The 22,281-nt window shown below is 41.1% G+C and overlaps 1 protein-coding gene across 3 annotated transcripts in view; it reads right to left on the minus strand.

Annotated features, from left to right (window-relative positions):
- LOC141117301 (NACHT, LRR and PYD domains-containing protein 3-like) overlaps positions 1–21,938 on the minus strand; it is a 196,858-nt gene extending 174,920 nt beyond the window's left edge. Inside the window, exons 1-2 of one of the 3 annotated variants that reach the window (XM_073610082.1) lie at positions 21,781–21,938; positions 6,185–6,345 (exon numbers count right to left, since the gene is read on the minus strand). In XM_073610082.1, the coding sequence (XP_073466183.1) occupies positions 6,185–6,337 (153 nt within the window). In that variant the 5' untranslated portion in view covers positions 6,338–6,345; positions 21,781–21,938. Of the gene's footprint in view, positions 1–6,184; positions 6,346–12,520; positions 12,689–21,780 lie in introns of those variants that run through there. The other 2 variants (XM_073610083.1, XM_073610084.1) reach the window with 2 other exon arrangements.
- Positions 21,939–22,281: the final 343 nt, after the last annotated feature.

A 22,281-nucleotide genomic window follows, 5' to 3' on the forward strand; every position in this document is an offset into this window, starting at 1 on the left:
TAAAGGGATATTACACTTTTATTGATTGACTTTAAGCATTATTAAAATCACTGCTCCTGAAAAAAACGGCCGTTTTTAAAACTTTTTTTTGCATTGATCCATGTCCCCTGGGGCAGGACCCAGGTCCCCAAACACTTTTTATGACAATAACTTGCATATTAGCCTTTAAAATTAGCACTTTTGATTTCTCCCATAGACTTTTAAAGGGTGTTCCGCGGCATTCGAATTTGCCGCGAACACCCCAAATTGTTCGCTGTTCGGTGAACTTGCGAACAGCCAGTGTTCGAGTCGAACATGAGTTCGACTCGAACTCGAAGCTCATCCCTACTTGTGACCGCTCTGTGCTGCTCTGATGCTTATACTGAAGGACTTGGTCCTCTTTACTGTTGACATTCAGCAGCAGGTACTACATAGTATGTTTTGTGTTTTATTAGGTATTCCTTTAAAGTGATTTGTATCCTGGGAGGTGTGTGATCCCTGGCATTAAGCCAGCTGCCGTATCTGCCTCTGTAAGTGTTAACCCCTACTATTTATTGTGTGCCATGATGATATGAAGGCTATTTCCAGCTTACCCTCACACATTATAAGAAACTATCGTTTTTTTCTATATTTTAGCTGGCCTTTTTGTACCATCTACGCTCACCTTCAGCGCGGGTCTCCCTCAGTACGGCGGCAGCATTTATCCTGGCAGACCTACCCCGCTCTCCCCTTCCCCCCCCCATCTTCTAGGAGATACAGGTAGGCAATCGCACTGTGACAGCCAAGATGCACATGCATGCAATTTGAATAAATGAATCCATATTTTCTGTACTTATGTTCTGTTCTAACATACAACTATTGCTATATGTTTTTCGCTAGAAGGCAGTGTATTCTGCATGTGACCAGCATCCCCTGAGGAAGCCGACAGATGGGCGAAACATGTTGGGAAGTACATCGTTTTTGCTGTGTTACTGCATCTGCAATTAAATACATGTGGCACTTCCATATATAAATCTCCTTTTTACATTTTTATGTGAAAAAAATATATTTTTATTGTACTTTCCTAATAAAGTAAAAATCTTTTTATACAAAAATATTTGATATCTATTCAATTGATGTGCACCTTAAAAATCCCCACTCTCTTTGGTTCTAAACATTACCTCTACATAGTCTATCCCCCACTTCAATCCATCATAAATGCTGCTTCCAGACTCATCCACCTTACCAACCACTATGTGTCAGCTACTTCTCTCTGTCAATCCCTTCACTAGCTTCCGCTCATCCAACAAATTAAATTCAAAATACTAACAACTACTTACAAAGCCATCCACAACTCTGCCCCAGCTACCTCACTGACCTAGTCTCAAAATACCAACCTAATCGTTCTCTTCATTCTTCTCAAGACTTCCTGCCCTCTAGCGCCCTCATCACCTCCTCCCATGCTCGCCTCCAGGACTTTTCCAGAGTCTCTTAATTCCTATGGAACTCCTTACCCCAATCTGTCTGATTATCCCCTACTCTATTAGCTTTTAGACAATCCCTGAAAACCCTCCTCTTCAGAGAAGCCTATCCTACCTACACCTAACAACTGTATTTTCATTCTCTCAGTGTGATAATCCCCCACAGCTATTACCTTTGGTTCCTCTTGAGCCTCCCTTCTAGATTGTAAGTTCTAACAAGCAGGGCCCTCTGATCCCTCCTGTATTGAATTGTATTGTAACTGTACTGTCTGCCCCCATGTTGTAAAACGCTGCCCAAACTGTTGGCGCTATAGTATTCCTGAATAATAATAATACTTTTGATCACCACTATTCTGCCAATACAGGAAAGAGTATGGTTCTGCCATTTCTTTAGATCACACATCGTGGAAGAAAGGAGAGGAACATAATTGCCGTTTATAGTCTGGAGATGTCAGGAGTACATTTTATTCCTAGATAAGGGAGGGCCTGCATACACCAGTTGAAAGGAAAAGTGGCACATCCTGAAGCTACAGTGGATGCAGGAAGATTAATGTCCAATGCCTCTGATTTAGATTGGTTGTCCTGCAGACCCAAAATAACACCAAAGTTGAACTTAAGTGAAACTAAGTTAGGCATGGTCATGATAAGGTTTAGAGAGAGATTTACCTTTGCTTCCTGTCACTGGGACACCAGACTGGAAGGGAAAATTCTCCAACCAGAGTGTAAGCAGGTGCAGTCTATTTTCTCCACTGCAGGTGGTGCTCATGCAGGTGAGAAACCTATTTCTTTTATTCTTTTATGATTTCCTTAGTCATAGAGAGACAGCATCCGATTGGATGCCAGCATCCCATGTGACTTTGGCGGCCATATTGCATCAGGCAGAGTCTATTTAAGACCCTGGCTCCCAGGTTTGACATGCATTTCGCGTGTGGCTAGTGTAGGGACAGGAAACAAAAAATTGGAAGATATGGGACTTTATGGGTGCGAAGTATGAATTCAGAGACAGTAATTATAAAAGTATATAATGTTTTATTTGATCAGTATCATAAAACCAATGCATACAATACAACCATATCCATAGGTATATGAGAACACCTTATTGGTAATATTGCTTCACTGTATCCACGTTCGAAATTCTACATGTTTTGCCGTATGGCTTCTTCAGGAAAAAACATGGAGTTTCATCTACTAAGGCCTAATGTACACGGGACACTGAGGCAACCTCTTCTGAATGATTCTTTTGACAGCTTTAAATCGGCATTTAAAAACATCAGTTTAGGCGTGTTTGCATGCCGCGTTTAGTCGCGTTTGTGTCTAAGGAGCGTTTATTTAACATAACATCATAAGACCCTCCCAAAGCACAAAAAACAGTATTATTTACCTATTTCAGCCATTCTGTGAGACCATAGTGAGTAGCAGCAGCTGAGAGAGCAGCAGTGTACTACAGTGTATCAACCTCAATTTCGGTGCTTTACTATAGATCCCATAATGAGCATATGTGAGGAAATTAAAAAAGCCAGATATTAAATTTCATGCAACTATGTTTGATCAAGTCTGGGGTCAAGCTCAATGGTGGGGTCATCTGGTTCAAATCTAACAACATATTGGTAAAATTCCAATTATACTTTGGCTAACAGCAATGCTAGTGGTGGATTGGATCATGGGCTCATAACGGGTATATAAATGGTCTATGATGCATTGGAAGCAATTACAAGTTTTTTTTTTTTTTTTATATTGGTTTTTCATCATTTGCTATTGTTTTTAAGTTTTGTAATGTAAAAAAAATAGGGCACCTTTTAAAAAAGGCTTCTAAACGAAAACGCGGCTAAACGCTGGTGCCGTGTTTAGCTGTGTTTAGATACGCTTGGCGTCTGAAACATCAGAAACTTCGGCGTCTGAACTGATTTTTTTATATAGAATAATTCTGCGCTACCCTAAAAAGAGGGACACAGAAGCAGCCAACACGACCAACAAAGTGTAAAATAGCAAAACAACAAAAAAGTGTGGAGAAGCAGGACACCTAGATAGGCTTCACTTCCTGCTACAGGCCCAAAGGATGGTTTCTTTCAAATGGTGCATCCAAAACAACAAAAGGGTCTGCTAACTACAGCTCATTACAATGCCTGGTGATAGCGTCGGGCAGGACCCCATTGTCGCCACTTTTTCTCATACAGCGCTGTTTTAAACTTTGGATTTACATGTGAGTGTACATCTATTTTATTATAAATAAATACTTTTTGTTTTTTGGATTTACACTATGTGGCCCTTTTTTTCTTTTCCTATCCTTCCACATTAATTTCTGGTCGACGGAATGTTGCCTTGAGGGGTTTGCTTACGGAACACCCCATCACTTCCTTAAGATCTACATGACCTCCCACATTCGGGAGATTACGTACACCTCCCAATTTGGATGAATACAACAAACCCGCGAGACCGCATCCTTCTCGGTGTATACACAGCCACTCACCACCTAAGCTTTGTCCGACCCAATCCGGCGTATGCCCCATTGGGTCCACCTCATCTGGTAAGCCTCCTCAACTCTTGGTGGTAGTGAGCGGATTTTTAGTCGAGATATCTATATAATTCTTCAATATTCTGTTTAACATATTGCCATACAGACTATGTATCTTTAATGTGAACTGATTTTTTTGCCTTCAAAGGAAAGCCTCTAAACGCAACTGCCTAAAAACGACATTAAACAAACCTGTGTACAACTGTACATGTACACATAGGATAGCATTGGATGAGTTCTGGGGCAGCTGAAAAAGCATCTGCCTCTGAACATCAGTTTACCAGCAGCAGTGTACATGAGGCCTAAAAGCGTGAACATATGCATCGATCAACTTTATTATGAAAAAGAACAAAAATTAGCAATATGTATATACACAAGAATCGTATACAAGCTATAAAATATACACATATGGCTGCAGTCAGACACATGGCAAGCATCCCCAAATATTGGTTCCTACCTCATTGACTAAGCGTGGGAAGCAGACTGAAGTTAAAAAATAAATAAGGAGTGAGATCCAGTGATGCCATGCACCTGATCAGCCACAGTCGCCCAAATGTGCCGGGTCTCCCGTAGGGAGGTGTATGGGTGGGTAGAGACGAATGCAGCTCAGAGTGTGACCTGTCAATCCAAACAAAAGATATCCTTATGAATTCTCTTTAACCCATCCCAACACGGATGGTAGAGACAAAGAAATGAGAGTAGGTAGAGAGATGATGAAAACATCTTCACAGATTAAACTTACTTAGTCCGGGCTTTCCTTAAATTTAGGTAAACTGAAGCCTTATAATCCCTTGGACGACATCAGTAATCTAACTACATGGGAGACCGATTTGTAGTTCTAAAAATACATACAAAAAAGGCCCTATCATTTGCCATTAATAGTGTAGCACACTACTATCGTTTTACTGAAGTTTCATACAGAATATACTTGCCTCCAACAGTAGAACCCATCTATGGGTCAAAACGACTCCAAGAAAAGGGAGATAAAGAGGCCCTTTCAATCGTTAATAGGTCTAAAGCAAACTGTCTACAAGAGATAGAACAAAGGATTTGCCAAAATTATATTTGCTGTGATGGCTAAGTGGTTTCCAGAGTCACTGATGTAAGTGAGTATACCTGATGTCCTGTCCTGATGATGTGAGTCTCCCAGGAATCCCAACAAAATGGCTGCCGCCACATGGGTCCTTATATACCCCTCCCCGTTGCGTCAGGCATGACGCGGATTGTCGCGCCGTAGTGATGCAGCGTGGAGGTAAAGGGGAGGGGCTGCATGATGAGGGGGGGCATCCAAGATCTCAAGATCCAAGATCTATAAGTTGTTCTCATACACCTATGGATATGGTTGAATTGTATGCATTGGTTTTATGCTACTTTTTAAATAAAACATTATATATTTTTATAATTACTGTCTAAGCATTCATACTTCACACCCACAAAGTCCCATATCTCCCAATTTTTTTTTTACACTCTGGAGAATTTTCCCTTCCAGTCTGGTGAAACTGTTGTCCTAGTGACAGGAAGCGAAGGTAAATCTCTCTCTAAATCTTATCATGACCTTGCCTAACTTTCACTTAAGTCCAACTTTGGTGTTATTTTGGGTCTGCAGGTCAACATATCTCCCAATGTTTTGTTTGCTTGTATAACATATAAGGGATGACCACATATTTCTATAGTGTAGTGACAGGTCACCCGTCTGTCAGGGACAGTGCTTAGCATCAGGGATAGATTCCAGATGAGTAGGCAAAGTGCAGAGACACACCATCCTTCCTTGAAGCCTCCCCACTTGGTTACGGACCAGGCAGGCCGCATTCTGCCCCTCAGAATATGCTGTCAGCACACCTGAAATTTTCTGCTACTACTCATCACTTTTACACCCTGTGAGTGCTCCCGGTTGGGTTGCTTTCTGTTTACTGCATCTGGACTGTGTGTTTTCTGCTGCCGCCACGCTGCACCTACCCAAAAGGGCACTGATATTTACCATCTGGTAAAACTAGCCACCAGGATGAGAAAGCTTAAAAACTTAGCAGGGGTTCTAATGCTTCCACACTCTATTCAAAACTGAAAAAAAGGTTTATTTGTATATAAATGTAATCTATATCACTGGCCCCAGAAATCACTTTCAAGTTCAATCAATTAAGAACGTGGAGGTGAGTGTGATTGCCTAAACCCTAACTAGTTTCATGTAGCGTTCCCCTTCACGTATACATATTTTGCTGTAGGCAATTCTTCTTACATCTGTGTTTAACACATCGTGAGATTTTAGTTCCACCAGGACAGAATGAGGGTTCAAATTCTCCAGGACATAGGTCAGATCATCTCTGTAATATTCGTATATCCTCCTCAGTGATAAATCATTATACGCTGACAGCAGACTGGAGAAGCTCATGATTTCCTCTAGGAAAACACACAGAAAATACATTTACAGGTCTGAGAACTGGATTTAGGGCCCAAATGACCCATAACTATACAGGCTCTCCTCACTTAATGACCAGGTTCTGTTGCAATGACCAGGTTGTTAAAAGAGGAGCCACAAGTAATCAATATTTTAAGCATTCTTAACTTCTGTATTGTACTGTATTGTGAAAAAAAGTTCTAAAACACAAAACTCCAGCTCAATTACATTGTTTTAATTTGCATAAGTACAAAACACAAACAAGAATTCTGTACTGTACAATACAATGATATATAGCAGGTCGTTAGGGTGAGGAGAGGTGGTCGTAATTCAGAGTGGTCGTTAAACAGGTAAGTCATTAAATAAGGAGTATCTGTATTGCCTAAAAATACTGTACGTCTTCTTTGTTCCATAATCACTTTCTAACAATCAGAATGAGTTGACATGTATGAGGGCCAAACACAGAATTAAAATATTCTGACTTTTGATTTCCTGTCTTTAGATTTCCTGCTCTTTTCAGGACAAATAAACCAACATGTTTCAGGGGTCTTAAAATGCTTCCTTCTTCAGGGCTAAGTAAAATATCACTTGCAGGAAAATATCAGTTAATATGAAAAGAGTATATATCTGAAATATTTAGGAATATATTGAAAATACATATATTTAAAAATTTTATAATTGTAATATTTTTTAAATATGTATTTTATTATAATTTTTTACATTTTTAATTATACTTTTTTAATATTTCAAGTGTATATCAATTCCATATAAAATGATATAGACCCTATGTATGATTTTTTTAGTACTAAAAAAAGGGGCATTTTGGGCCTCTAATGCCTCTAACTTCCTTAAAAATGAAGGCAAATAAAAAGAGAGAATTTGAATAACAATTTCAATATTTTGACTTCTGACTTTTTGTTTTTGGTGCTCCTACATTTCAACCAATTCAGAATTATGAAATAAGACTCTTGGTCGTTCCTAGCAGATGTTGCACCAGGCTGGGGGAAAGGCGCTGCCTCCCCGACACTTGCTGCCATTTGGCCTCAGGTGTGCAACCTGAGGGCCTGGATTGAGAAAGATTGTGCTGCCAGGCGACCTCAGGTGGGAGTCCTTAGGGCCTGAAGCTAAAGAGAGTGACCTTGGTTCTACAGAGAGCTGGCTAAAGTAGCTGTCTATTCAAGATCTGGCCTGATATCACTCGTATAGAGTGTCGCTTGAAAGTTGGAAGGAGGCTACCAGCTGTCCCTGGACATTTTATGAGTACAGACAACATAAAGGATCTATAGACGTGCTTTTAACCCCTTTTGGTGTGCTATACAGTGAGCAGAGGGTCTGAACAAAGGGAACACTGGCTAGTCTTCTGAAGATCTTGTCCCACTGTTGCTGCTACATAAGACTTTGCTCAGTTCTTCTATTTTTAGACAGCTAAACAGTCTGCTGTAACTGGCTGGTACCTGAAGAGCTTAACGAGAGATCTGCTAGATGTCCTCAACTGTTAATAGCTCTATTTCTTTGAGTATCCCACTAAATCCCCTTCCCTATCCAAGTTCTCCAAAAATAAAAAAACAAAACCCCTAGACTGATTATTGAAGACAACAAGCGGAAGTTTGTGTGCACCTGGCTGTGTGAATCTACCTTGTGCCTAGCTGCGTGGCACAAAGGGGAAGACCTGGGCAAACTAACAGTGGCTCCTGCAGGGGTAGCGCTACACAGATTTAATACAATTGTTGGCAATAATAGCTTAGCAGTGAGTAAACTGAAAGTCTTTCCTTCCACTTGAATTTGTCCACTGAGTTCATATCTCCCTGCAGTTCTTTCTGTGCACCACACACGGTCGGATTTTCCGACGGGAAATGTTCGATGTGAGCTTGTTGTCGGAAAGTCCAACCGCGTGTATGCTCCATCGAACATTTGCTGTTGGAATTTCCGCACACAAATGTTTGAGAGCAGGTTCTCAAATTTTCCGACAACAAAACTTGTTGTCAGAAAGTCCGATCGTGGGTACACAAGTACGTCGCACAAAACTTCGTACATGCTTTGAATCAAGCAGGAGCCGCACTGTTTATTGAACTTCCTTTTTCTCGGCTCGTCGTACGTGTTGTACGTCACCGCGTTCTCACGTTTGGAATTTTGGGCCAACATTTGTATGACCATATGTATGCAAGGCAAGTTTGAGCCAACATCCTTCGGAAAAAAATCCACAGTTTTGTTGTCGGAAAATCCGATCGTGTGTACGGGCCATTAATCTTCAAAGCTATGTGTACAGGCTTGTCTTTTCATCTCAAATGAAAACAAAAATATGTGCAGCGTAGATTCTGTACTGCTACAAAATCATTTTTATATAATATTGAAATAGATCATGTGTATATGATATTGAAATCAACATAAACAAACAACAAAAATTGTGTTGAATTCTGATAAGTCCATATAATAAATCTGTGAAGAGTTGAATGATGATAAAAAAGAGATGAACCGGATCAAACTAAGAAAAAATATGTTCCTCGTGACATCAGTGTTAAGTGAATATGTGATACGACCACCACCGGATTGTGAGAAGACTTACCAGAGTGAGTGGGACTCAAATGGGCATATGCTCAATGAGTAAACAAAGCTGATGGTGTGAGCATCAATAATGGAACATCCACGCTTGTACTTGACCAAAATGGGGGATGATCCCAATGGATGGTTCAGATGTAACAAGCGAGATGAGCATAGTCTTTCTCATGTAGTCAGACAATGTGACCAAAAAAGAGATAAATACTCCACATAGTGTGAACCCATAAAACAAATGAATGTAATAAAAATTTGGGAACACTCACATTTGAATGGATGAACAAGTGCTTGTAATAACAATCTAGGCAACACAATGGCATCAGCAGGGCTCGCCCCAGCGCGTTTTGTCTAAGGAAACATCATCTGGAGTATGAGTCTGCTGTAGTCACTGCATTTATATAGGGGATAAGACCCCAAATGTGTAGATGCCCACCTGTGATTGATGCCTCCTACTGTAAACATCTCTATGGCGTGAAATAGACTCCATTCTCCCCCCCCCCGCTGCAGCAATATGATCTCTATATGCTACAGGAGTACAGTATCCATGAGTGCATGGCATGGCCACCATTTTCTTCAGCAACCACATGATTGTCATGAGTGCCCCTCTGGGGATTTTATGCTTCATATATGGAAAATTGGAGATGAAAGGGGATGGGTTCAGGGGGACTTGCCTACGAATCAAATTCAAACAGATTTGCTAATCACCACTGGCCATGGGTAAAATGTTGAATTATTGCATTTTTATGAAAATGCAATGGTTGCCTAGGGAAAGTGCCGGACCTGTGTTTCAACACAGGGTCTGCATTTCTAGCATTGTCCTTCAGCATTGGGGTTCTCAAAAAATTGGGTACTGCGTTAAAAGCAGCACTATCTGCACAGGATGGGGGACTTATGTGCCACGAACCTTCCGCCAATAGGAGGGCCATTAGGTGTTTACTCTCTCCCTAGTGAACATGTTTTAGTGGTTCATTAGGGGTACATTATTACTTGTATTTGAACTAATGCCAAAAATAGACCTGTGTAGCGCAGACCCTCTTGTATTGTCCCGCTGTTAAGCCAGGTTCTGACCTCTTGATGGTGCAAACAGCCAGGCAAATAAAATAGTGGAAAATTATTACCTTACAAACAGAACACACAATACTAAAAATATTATTACATGTTTGCCATTATTTGTTTTTCCACAACCAGACCGTAGCAATGGTTTTCTGTCCTGTTTACATGTAGTCTAGGCAACGGCAGTTCCGTTCTGACAGCCGGTTTTTGAGAGCGGGCTGAGGCTAGTTTATTTTGGTTTTGTCTCATTAGGGCTCTGCTCCTCTTTGATAGGTTGAGGGACCAACTTCAACGTGTAGGACTGAGCCTCACTATGTGTGCTAGAGCGGGGGTTCCTTTTGCCTTCAGCAGCTTAAATCTGCTTTGCTGGCTCCCAAGCTATCAGCCAGAGATTGTATTATCAGTGGTGAGCCGCGAATTTACCCTAGACATGTGCAATTCATTTTGGTCCGAATCTAAATTCAGACAAATTTTTGGATATTCAGAGATTCGGATATATCGGAATCTCCGAATGACAATAGTAATGCATTTTTGATTAGGTGTCGCTGACATCCGGGTCCACCGGCTCTGGTAAGAGTACCCATTTGTCTTCACATTCGGGATTCATCAGTGTTGGTGTTATATATTATTGTTTTCACATCCTAAGGAATGTCCCCTCGGAGGACTATTTATATATTTTTCCATTTTGGTTTGATGTGGCCAGAGACTCACTTCTATATCACTTCATATGTTGGACTTTATATATATATTATCTTTTTACCAATGCACATAATATTTGTTTATTCAATTTATTAGGGTCCTTCCTAAAACCATATAAAATAGTAAATGTGCCCGCGCTAGTATAGTGTCACATATAAAATATATAATATATATAAAAAATATTTTCACATGTAAAACACATATAATGTGATAAATAAAACTATTTACACGCAATGAAACGTGGTTCAGTGCTTGCAGCTTAAATAGTTTACTCCTTAGAGGCATTAGTCCATGTGTGGCTCGCAAGACACCCATATTTTATTTGCTTCCTAAAACCATACCAGACCATTATACAAGCATGCAGCCCAGCAAGCCAGGAAAGAGGGACGGGGCGAGCGCCCCCCCCCCTGAACCATACCAGGCCATATGCCCTCAACATGGGGGGGTGCTTTGGGGTGGGGGTTTCCCCCCCCAACGCACTTTGTCCCCATGTTAATGGGGACAAGGGCCTCTTCCCCACAACCCTGCCTTTTTCTGTATTTTTCATTGCCGGCATTCTTTTGTTCACATTTCAGCTGTCAGTGGGGAAACCCGCTGAAAGCTGATGAGTCATTGGTTGTTAAGGATGCGACGGCTTCCTGGCCCACTCCTTAATAACCAGCTATTTTTTACACAGAATTCAGAATGGGTGATCATTTTTCAACTATCCAAATTTTAATTGTTCCGAAAATTTGGAACTCATTAGAAAAAGAATTAACAGAACAAAACAAAATTAACAAAATGAAATTAGTAATGTACCCAGGCCTCCTTCGGTCTAATGAGGACCTCCAGGGCCAGAGACAGCTGACATTCTTCTGTATATGGTGGGTTGTGAGTCATGGTTGGAGCAAGGTGATTAAAGTCATTGGGCACCAGACACTTCTTGAATACAAAAGAGATTTTTATTTCTCTTAACAAACTTTTTTGGGGGAAAGAGGGTTAGGGCCAGGTCACCCATAGGTAGTTTCAAGCTCAATTGGCAGACTCCAAGACTTCAATAGGAGGACAACCATGCAGGGAAAGGCATCCAGCAAGATGCCACATCTGCACGTGCAGGAGTGCTTTCTCCTATGGCAACAGTCTTTAACAGTTCCCAACACAAAGCGTAACAGTTCCTTCACTTCCACTACAATCACTCCTTGTAGTTCTTCAGTCCCCCGGTCTCTCACTAGACCCACTGATTTACCACCACTGAATCCCCTGAGCTCCTCCAATCTTCACAGTGGTATCTTCCTCAAGCATCACCCCTGCCTCTCTGCTGGGTCCCTAGCTGGGTCCCTAGCTTGGCACTCAAAATACCTCTCAAGCTTCACCCCACTGGCCTGCTCGGTCCCTGGCTTGACACACAAGGCTGCTCTGCAAGCGTCACCTCTGCTGGCTGGGTCCCTGGCTTGATACCCACTGAACACCATCCAAGGTTGGTGAGAATGCTGTTCCAGTACTTGCTTCAGTTACTCACTGTGGTCCCTGATAATAAGGTGTTTGGTCCCTTAGTGGTGACAGCTTCCCTTCTACCTCCGACCACGCCAGGTTCTCTGGCCAGCAGAACCGTCACTTCTGGTTGGACTGCAAGCCGCAGTCCCAACCTTGCGCTGCTCACTTGCTTCTGGATAGGCCCTCAGACAGCCTAGCAGCCAGATTTGCCCGGGATAGGCCCAATCTCTGGCCTAGCAGCCTGGGCAATACAACACATGTTCACCCAGACAGCCGTCTAGGTGGCACAGAACACAGATCACCTGACTCCATCCAAATATATAAAAAAGGAAAAGAAAGGCGCCTCTAAGTGCAGTATGTAAAATTTAATAGAGTGCACAAAGGGTTAAAAGCACTTACAAGATTGTTGAGTTAAAAGACATGATAAAATCAGGAGTCCTCATCTGTGGCATGTGTCCATCCTCAGCACGGTGGTAGAGAGCAGTGTAGAGCCGTCCAGCAGCTGTAAAGCGTTCTCATGCATGTTGAAAAGAGGAGGCAGCAGGGAAGCCTGTATTCACTGTGGGACACACAAGGCTGATGGTGTCAGTGTAGAGAAGGGGGTGGTAACGTGTTTCGGAGCATGTGCGGCTCCTTCGTCAGACCTACGCCCACACTCCTCAAGCTGGCTTATAAATGGTGAGGGGGAGGAGCAAGGGGAGGAGTGTGGGCAGATACTAAATACACAATGATAAGGGAAGTGACAGATGTATTATGAGGACGGCCAAGATGACCGTGCACTCGCAAAATGGATTATTAACGTCAGTGCTATATACAATGAAGTCCTGAAGGAATTTGAAACAGGAGTACAGGGCACAGATGTCAGTGGTTAAATTAACAATAATAAATAAATAAATATACAAACATAAGGTTGACATTGAATTAATATACAGGTGTGTTACATGGTCGGCCGGGTGTCTATATGAATGTGTTATAAAGGCGGCCAGGCATTTGTACACATGCAAATAGGGTCATAAGTCTAATGTTGAGTTGACAATGAATAAATCTACAGCCGTGTTACAAGGGCGGCCAGGCGTATATACACATGTGTTACCGGGGCAGCCAGGCATCTATGTGCACGTGTCACAAAGGCAGCCGGGCGTTTGTACACATGCAAATAAGGTCGTAAGTCTAATGTTGAATTAACAATGAATAAATAATAAATAAATATGTAGCCATGTTACAAGGGCAGCTGGGGAGCTATACACCTGTGTTACAGGGGCGGCCAGGCATCTGTTGTAAGGGGATAAAAAAAAAAACTACAGAAGGATAATAGGAGGTGGTGGATACTTATACAAATAGTGCAGATTATGCCTGTAGCAATACTCTGACGATAATAGATAATAATAGACTGTAAATAAGTATGCGAGTGTGTTACAGGGGCGGCCGGGCATTTACACACCCGCAAATAAGGTCACAAATCTACTATAAGGAATTAACTTATAGGAATAGGTAATAAGATGTAATGGATGCTCTACAAATAGTATTTGATTGTGACAGATGGCAGATATGTACATGTATAACAGGCAAACACCATGACGTATGGATATGATAATAAGCAGGGATGAATGATAAATGAACCATAATATTACAGTCTGTATGTTAAATGTGGTATCATCTAGAGTAAGGTGCTAATTTCCAATTCTTCATTGATACCTCCAGGCGAAAGTACGTCAAGAGCGTATATCCAATAAGTCTCCCGTTGGCAGAGACGTTTAAATCTCTCTGCCGCAGGGACAGTGGCTGGTATGGATTCGATGATCCATACTTTTAGGCCTACGGTAGATTTAGGGTGATGTTGGGTGAAATGTCGTGGGACGCTATGATGGTCTTTACCGGCCTCGATGAATCGGCGGTGCTCTCCAAAACGCTGGCGTAGGGGGCGTATGGTTCGACCTACATAGTGGAGGCCGCAGGGGCAGGTCAGGCAGTATACTACATGGTCTGTAGAACAGGTGTAGAATTCTGAAATTTTGTATGTTTTATTTTTAATCGTGAATGTTTTTTGACCATGTTGTACAAAACTGCATGTAAGGCAAAGGGGTTTGCGGCATTGATACATCCCAATCATAAAAAAGAGTTGGAGTGAAGATGACGTATTTGTTTTCTTTTTGAGTTTGCTTGGGGCAATCTTTCCCTAATGTTAGGTGCTTTCCTATATGAAAATTTAGGTTTATTTGGTATACTGTCTTTGAGATGGGGATCCTGCAGTAGTATTGGCCAATGTTTATGAACTATGTGTTCCATATTTTTGTATTTGTTATGAAATTGAGTCGTGAACCGAATGTCCTTTGATGAATTCATTTTATGGGTATGAGTATCAGGATTGACGTATGTGGTGTAGGCTTGTTCGATGAGTGAAGGAGGGTAGCCTTTTTCAATAAATTTTTGTTTGAGATTTATGCTTTGTGTCTGATAGTCTGACTGCATGGTGCAATTATGTCTGAGATGGCAGAATTGACTTTTTGGAATATTTTTTAACCAACGAGGGTGATGGCAACTATTGTAGTGCAGATAGGAATTCCCAGCAGTGGGTTTGCAATAATTTTTTGCATGGATGCGACCAGTATCATGAAATAGATCAAGGTCTAAGAATGCTAGATGTGTTTTATCGTGAACAGATGTAAAGGATAGGCCCATGTTGTTATCATTACAATGAGAAACAAAAGATTCAATATCATCGGTATTACCGTCCCAGATAATAATGATGTCATCAATATAACGACCGTAAAATATAATTTTGGCAATGAAAGGGTTATTCGCCCATATGTATCGCGTTTCCCAAAGACCCATAGTTAAGTTGGCATATGAAGGTGCAAAATTGGTGCCCATGGCAGTGCCATGGGTTTGAAGGTAGTAATGGTCTTTAAATATGAAATAATTGTGAGTCAGGCAGAAGAATGTGGCATCTAGAATGAATTTAGCTTGGTTTGGATGAATAGATGGGTCTTCTGACAGAAAGTGTTGTATGGCCTGCATGCCAACATTATGGGGGATGGATGTGTATAATGATTGGACATCCAGTGAGAGCCAGATGTAGTTGGGCTCCCATTGGTATGGACCTAATAATTCAAGCAGGTGTATTCCATCTTTGATATGGTATTGTAAATTGGAAACAAAAGGTTGTAGAAAAAGGTCTACATACTGGGAAAAACCACTAGTAATACTGTTCATAGAGGCAACTATGGGTCTGCCAGGGGGGTTGGTAGTGCTTTTATGTACTTTTGGTAAATGATAGAAATACGGAGTTTGATGATATTTTTTAACCAAGAATGAAGCTTCGTTATTGGTAATTACATTATCTTTGGTGGCTTGGTTAACTAAAATTGTAGCATCAATAGTGAAACTAGGTAGGGGGTCCTCTTGCAATTTTGTATAGGTTTGTGAGTCTCCGAGTAGTCTAATGGCCTCTTTGATGTAGTCTACCCGGTTTTGCAACACAATGCTGCCGCCCTTATCTGCTGATTTAATGATAACATTCTCATTGGTTTTCAATAAATTGAGGGCTAATCTTTATGGGTATGTTAAATTGTGATTTTTATAGGGGTTATGTTGCTGTTGGCACATCATCAATAATTCAGAGTATACCATGCGGTAAAATGTTTCAAGGCATGGGCCTTTAGATTGTGTGGGATAAAAATTAGACAGGGGACAAAAATTGGTGTGTTTAACTGCAGGAGAACAATTTGGATGTTGGGTATATAAAAGGGCATCTGATTCAGGATTATCAGGGTTAAGGAACGGTCCAGTTCCTTCGTGATATAATTCTTCTAATATATCCAAGGCTATTTTTTCGTCTAGGATGTTGCTATAGGCTGAAGAGGGGGAGGTTGTGTCGATTGAAATGATAGATGCATCTTTAGCTGCTTTTATATTATAAAATCTTTTGAGGGTAAGGTCTCGGATAAACTTGTTCAAATCTTTGAACAACTGGAAGGCGTTAGGCAAATTAGTTGGTGCGAAAGTAAGTCATTGTGTGAGTAAGATCGTTTCCTGCGTTGTGAGTGTGTGTGAAGATAAGTTGAAAATCTTCACCGTAGGCGTTGTTTTCTGCTGTGTGGGCTTGGGTTTATGTGTTCCTCCTCATCCCCTACAACCTCTTCGGTGTATTTTCTTTTTGACGGTCTGGTGGGGAAGAGGCTGGGCCCTAAAAAAGAGACCGCAGGTAGTGCTGCGTCGGAAGTAAGTTGAGCACCAGTTACAGTGGAATAGTCAATGGTGCCCCTGGAGCTGGGAGTGGATGGAATAGTGGAATTGCTGGAGGTAGGGTTATGAGATGTGTGTGACATACTCGTATGGAAATTTGTGATAGTCTGGTGTGAGGTAGATGGGGAGACTGTACTATTTGATTCTAGTGTGGTAGATGTATTTCTTGCAGGGTGGTTATGGCTGGTATTACTATTCTGTTTAGTAATTGGAACCTTGGCGGGTGTCAGTAGTATTAGCTACTCCACTGATGCCTGTGGTGGTGTTATTCCTTCTGGATACACTACTTGTATCTATAGTAGTGGTATTGTTCTGTTTGTTATTGGAGGGTCTTGGTCTATTGATGGTGGGTTGTTCCTGACGATTAGAGGTAATAGTGACCACCCAGGGGTCAATATGCAATAATGAGGGTATACTGTTCTCGTTTTTGCGTTTCCACGTAAAAACATTATTATGATTATAATCATCTATATCTCTTTTGAATTTCCTTAGTTTGGTACGAATGAGGATGTCCTCTTGATGTTTGGTGTTTTGTTTGAGGGTGTTGAGCCATCTGTCAGGAAGTGTATTGGTGAGCTTTAAAATATCGTCAGAGAGGATTTGTACTAAATGTACTGCTGCATCATATTTAATAGTTCTCTGTTCGATAATAATACTGATCCACTTTTGTGTACAGAATTCAGCAATCGAAAGCCATTCCTTCTCGTGTGGTTGGTCTAGAAATGAACAGTCCTTTAATATGCGTAGGCCTCGGGGTGAAATATGCGTGGAATGGTATTTTTCTAAAAAGTACCTATCCCACCATTGTGTATTGGCAGAGGTGCATGCCCGTTCAAATCTTTTGAATAATATACATGGATCATTATATTTGGGATGAATAAATTTGTTGGTGGGTGTAAATAGTGTGCTTGGAAGCACTGGGTACAAAGTGTCCAATATAGAGTATTTTAAGGTTTCTATTTCCTTCAAGAGTTCCATGATATGCAGACAAAAAAACAAAAACAAACAGGGAGTGATAGTGAGAAAGGAAGATTAGTGGAGAGGGGGGAGGGGAAGGGTTTGGGCTGATGAGGAAGCAGAGGGAGGGGGTCAAATAGTAGGGAAAGGAGCACACAAGACACAGTCACTGTTCAATCAGTTGTACTGTCCATGGGTCTCCTTGATGATAGCAAGGTAAATCCTGTTAGTCTATGAAGAAAGAACCTTGATATAATGGTGATGTCGACCAAGCTTGTTCCAGCCTAAGCAGCAGCCAAGAAGCTTCAATGAGGTATAAAACAGAGAGGTGATAAGGGCGCTCTGGTGGAGGTGGGTAGCTGGTCAGAGGGATGATAGTGATGAGATGGCACTTCTGGCAGCACTTTGGTTAGAGGAGAAGCAACTCTGAAGATATAAAAAAGGAAAAGAAAGGCGCCTCTAAGTGCAGTATGTAAAATTTAATAGAGTGCACAAAGGGTTAAAAGCACTTACAAGATTGTTGAGTTAAAAGACATGATAAAATCAGGAGTCCTCATCTGTGGCATGTGTCCATCCTCAGCACGGTGGTAGAGAGCAGTGTAGAGCCGTCCAGCAGCTGTAAAGCGTTCTCATGCGTGTTGAAAAGAGGAGGCAGCAGGGAAGCCTGTATTCACTGCGGGACACACAAGGCTGATGGTATCAGTGTAGAGAAGGGGGTGGTAACGCGTTTCGGAGCATGTGCGGCTCCTTCGTCAGACCTACGCCCACACTCCTCAAGCTGGCTTATAAATGGTGAGGGGGAGGAGCAAGGGGAGGAGTGTGGGCAGATACTAAATACACAATGATAAGGGAAGTGACAGATGTATTATGAGGACGGCCAAGACGACCGTGCACTCGCAAAATGGATTATTAACGTCAGTGCTATATACAATGAAGTCCTAAAGGAATTTGAAACAGGGGTACAGGGCACAGATGTCAGTGGTTAAATTAACAATAATAAATAAATAAATATACAAACATAAGGTTGACATTGAATTAATATACAGGTGTGTTACATGGTCGGCCGGCTGTCTATATGAATGTGTTATAAAGGCGGCCGGGCATTTGTACACATGCAAATAGGGTCGTAAGTCTAATGTTGAGTTGACAATGAATAAATCTACAGCCGTGTTAGACCATCATAGCGTCCCACGACATTTCACCCAACATCACCCTAAATCTACCGTAGGCCTAAAAGTATGGATCATCGAATCCATACCAGCCACTCTCCCTGCGGCAGAGAGATTTAAACGTCTCTGCCAACGGGAGACTTATTGGATATACGCTCTTGACGTACTTTCGCCTGGAGGTATCAATGAAGAATTGGAAATTAGCACCTTACTCTAGATGATACCACATTTAACATACAGACTGTAATATTATGGTTCATTTATCATTCATCCCTGCTTATTATCATATCCATACGTCATGGTGTTTGCCTGTTATACATGTACATATCTGCCATCTGTCACAATCAAATACTATTTGTAGAGCATCCATTACATCTTATTACCTATTCCTATAAGTTAATTCCTTATAGTAGATTTGTGACCTTATTTGCGGGTGTGTAAATGCCCGGCCGCCCCTGTAACACACTCGCATACTTATTTACAGTCTATTATTATCTATTATCGTCAGAGTATTGCTACAGGCATAATCTGCACTATTTGTATAAGTATCCACCACCTCCTATTATCCTTCTGTAGTTTTTTTTTTTATCCCCTTACAACAGATGCCTGGCCGCCCCTGTAACACAGGTGTATAGCTCCCCAGCTGCCCTTGTAACATGGCTACATATTTATTATTTATTCATTGTTAATTCAACATTAGACTTACGACCTTATTTGCATGTGTACAAACGCCCGGCTGCCTTTGTAACACATGCACATAGATGCCTGGCTGCCCCGGTAACACATGTGTATATACGCCTGGCCGCCCTTGTAACACGGCTGTAGATTTATTCATTGTCAACTCAACATTAGACTTACGACCCTATTTGCATGTGTACAAATGCCCGGCCGCCTTTATAACACATTCATATAGACACCCGGCCGACCATGTAACACACCTGTATATTAATTCAATGTCAACCTTATGTTTGTATATTTATTTATTTATTATTGTTAATTTAACCACTGACATCTGTGCCCTGTACCCCTGTTTCAAATTCCTTCAGGACTTCATTGTATATAGCACTGACGTTAATAATCCATTTTGCGAGTGCACGGTCATCTTGGCCGTCCTCATAATACATCTGTCACTTCCCTTATCATTGTGTATTTAGTATCTGCCCACACTCCTCCCCTTGCTCCTCCCCCTCACCATTTATAAGCCAGCTTGAGGAGTGTGGGCGTAGGTCTGACGAAGGAGCCGCACATGCTCCGAAACACGTTACCACCCCCTTCTCTACACTGACACCATCAGCCTTGTGTGTCCCGCAGTGAATACAGGCTTCCCTGCTGCCTCCTCTTTTCAACACGCATGAGAACGCTTTACAGCTGCTGGACGGCTCTACACTGCTCTCTACCACCGTGCTGAGGATGGACACATGCCACAGATGAGGACTCCTGATTTTATCATGTCTTTTAACTCAACAATCTTGTAAGTGCTTTTAACCCTTTGTGCACTCTATTAAATTTTACATACTGCACTTAGAGGCGCCTTTCTTTTCCTTTTTTATATCTTCAGAGTTGCTTCTCCTCTAACCAAAGTGCTGCCAGAAGTGCCATCTCATCACTATCATCCCTCTGACCAGCTACCCACCTCCACCAGAGCGCCCTTATTACCTCTCTGTTCCATCCAAATATATAGGCTCTGCCAGCAGGCCAAGGGATTCAAGAAAACCCCTGCCCTTGGCTGAGATACCCCATATACCCATAATCTGACCTTGCCCTTCTTGTATCTAGTACCACCTAGTGGTAGAAGAGAAAAGTGCAACAAGGCCAAACTTAGGGAGAAATCAATAGATCTCTAACAATCAACCAGGATAACTATTCCTGGCAAGTAAATTTGTGAGGAGCAACCCTGCCTAAACTCCAGGGTGCTACAGTAACATAACAAATCTAAACGAAAGGAAACAAACGTTTCTGTTCTGCACATGTCTAGTTTACCATGCTCTGTCCATTTATTCATGTACACCTGTTCATTTTGTGCTAAGAGTTCCCTTACTCTTTGTAGTGTTTTAATTCTTTAATAAAGTGATCCTTAAGTTTCAAATGGGAAGCACAATCAGATCCTTTTTATGTCTTTGACCTGCATTTATTCAGCCAAAGAGGAGAAAGAGAGATCCACATTGAATCACTGCTACAGAGAGCTGCTTCCGGCTTGCTAAAGGGAACATGCAATTTTGACCTTTTAATTAGAGGTCCATGCTATAAGGTGAGCAGCCAGTCTATCTAGTGGTGGTCCTCTGTGCTCATATTTTGGAGGTGTTTTTGTTCATACCAAATTACAATGACCTTCAGGATTTATTTGCTAATTTGATGAAATAGCCATCTTTTCTCAAAAGGTGGTGACATTTTTTTATGATCACAAAGTAGACTTTGATTGGCACAATTTTAAAAAAATGTAATTAGAGGCTTGTTTTTTGGAGTTTATCACATTTATTGCATAATATTTTTATCATTGTTTGTCCTGTTTATAATTTTGCACTATTTTATTTTCATGTGATCTATTTGTGTTTTTGCACATATACTCTTTATTGATGTCATGTGCGGCACTAGTGGTATATTTGTAGTTTGTAGAGTTTATGTGCTGCAGCTTACATCTATTATTATTTCATATTTTATTTATTTTTATCTATTTTTTTTTTTCTTTTACATCACAATTGGTTAGTGGGCGTGAAAATTCTTGTTTTATAACATTAAGTAGAGAGGTAACACATAAGTCTGCTGGCAACCTCTTCAAGGAATCAGGGATGCCAAAATGCTATTAGCTTTTTTCTCTGGCTACGGTGGCCACAGAAAGTAATGCCTAAAACTGGGCCCCAGTCCTATGGATGAAATAGTGAATCCTGGGAAGCAAGGTGGTAGGGCCACATAGGGGGGCACAAGTCTGGGGATAAGTGAAAGTCATTAGGAAAATGTACAGTAAATAAAGGATATCTTTAAACTTAGGAACATTATTCTTATAAGTCAGCATTTTCCTTCTTATAGACCTCACATTTCATATGTAAATGAGAGGTACAAAATTACAAATTATGTCACTGAAATACTCACATTCCATACAGGAGACACTGGGGCAAGGAAACTACTTTATACCAGTAAGAAAAAAGATTGTAGTTTAGTATTTCCAGACATACATATATACAGAGTGATTAAAGGATTCCATAGCATATAGATCCCTCTTATTACACATCTGGATGATCCCCTACCCCATGTAATACTCCACCAAATATATAGGGTAACATTTAGCCTTACCTTCCAAGTCAGATAGGTTTGTTAAGAGACATCTAGGCTGCAGAACATCAAAAGTATGGAAAATTTTGGGCGAGATCAAACAGAAAAAATATGATTATAATGCAGTTACTTTCAAAAAGGAAAGAAAATAATCTACTTCCCTCTAGATTTACCAAACATTCTCTGCCTTGCATTATCACGGCCCCAACTTCTTCTTTTTGTACACCATTAAACCGTAGAGAAATTACCAAATAGCATAACATTCCATATTTAGTCATATTTTCAAAAAGACGATATCAAGAACACAGGGACATGACCACAAACCAGCAGAAGCAAAGTTCAAAACTAACCTAAATATTATTTAAAGTGTTACTAAACCCAGGATCCTACATTCACTATATCTGGTCTCCCATCGTACACAGAACATGGAAATTATTTTAGTAAATATAAACTGCTAAATACTTTTTCTCATCAGCAGTATATAGCAGCCTTGTGACATCTACCAGTGTCTGGTGAAAGCTT

Source organism: Aquarana catesbeiana, linkage group LG13 (assembly GCF_042186555.1).
Source record: "Aquarana catesbeiana isolate 2022-GZ linkage group LG13, ASM4218655v1, whole genome shotgun sequence".
Lineage (NCBI taxonomy): Eukaryota > Metazoa > Chordata > Amphibia > Anura > Ranidae > Aquarana > Aquarana catesbeiana.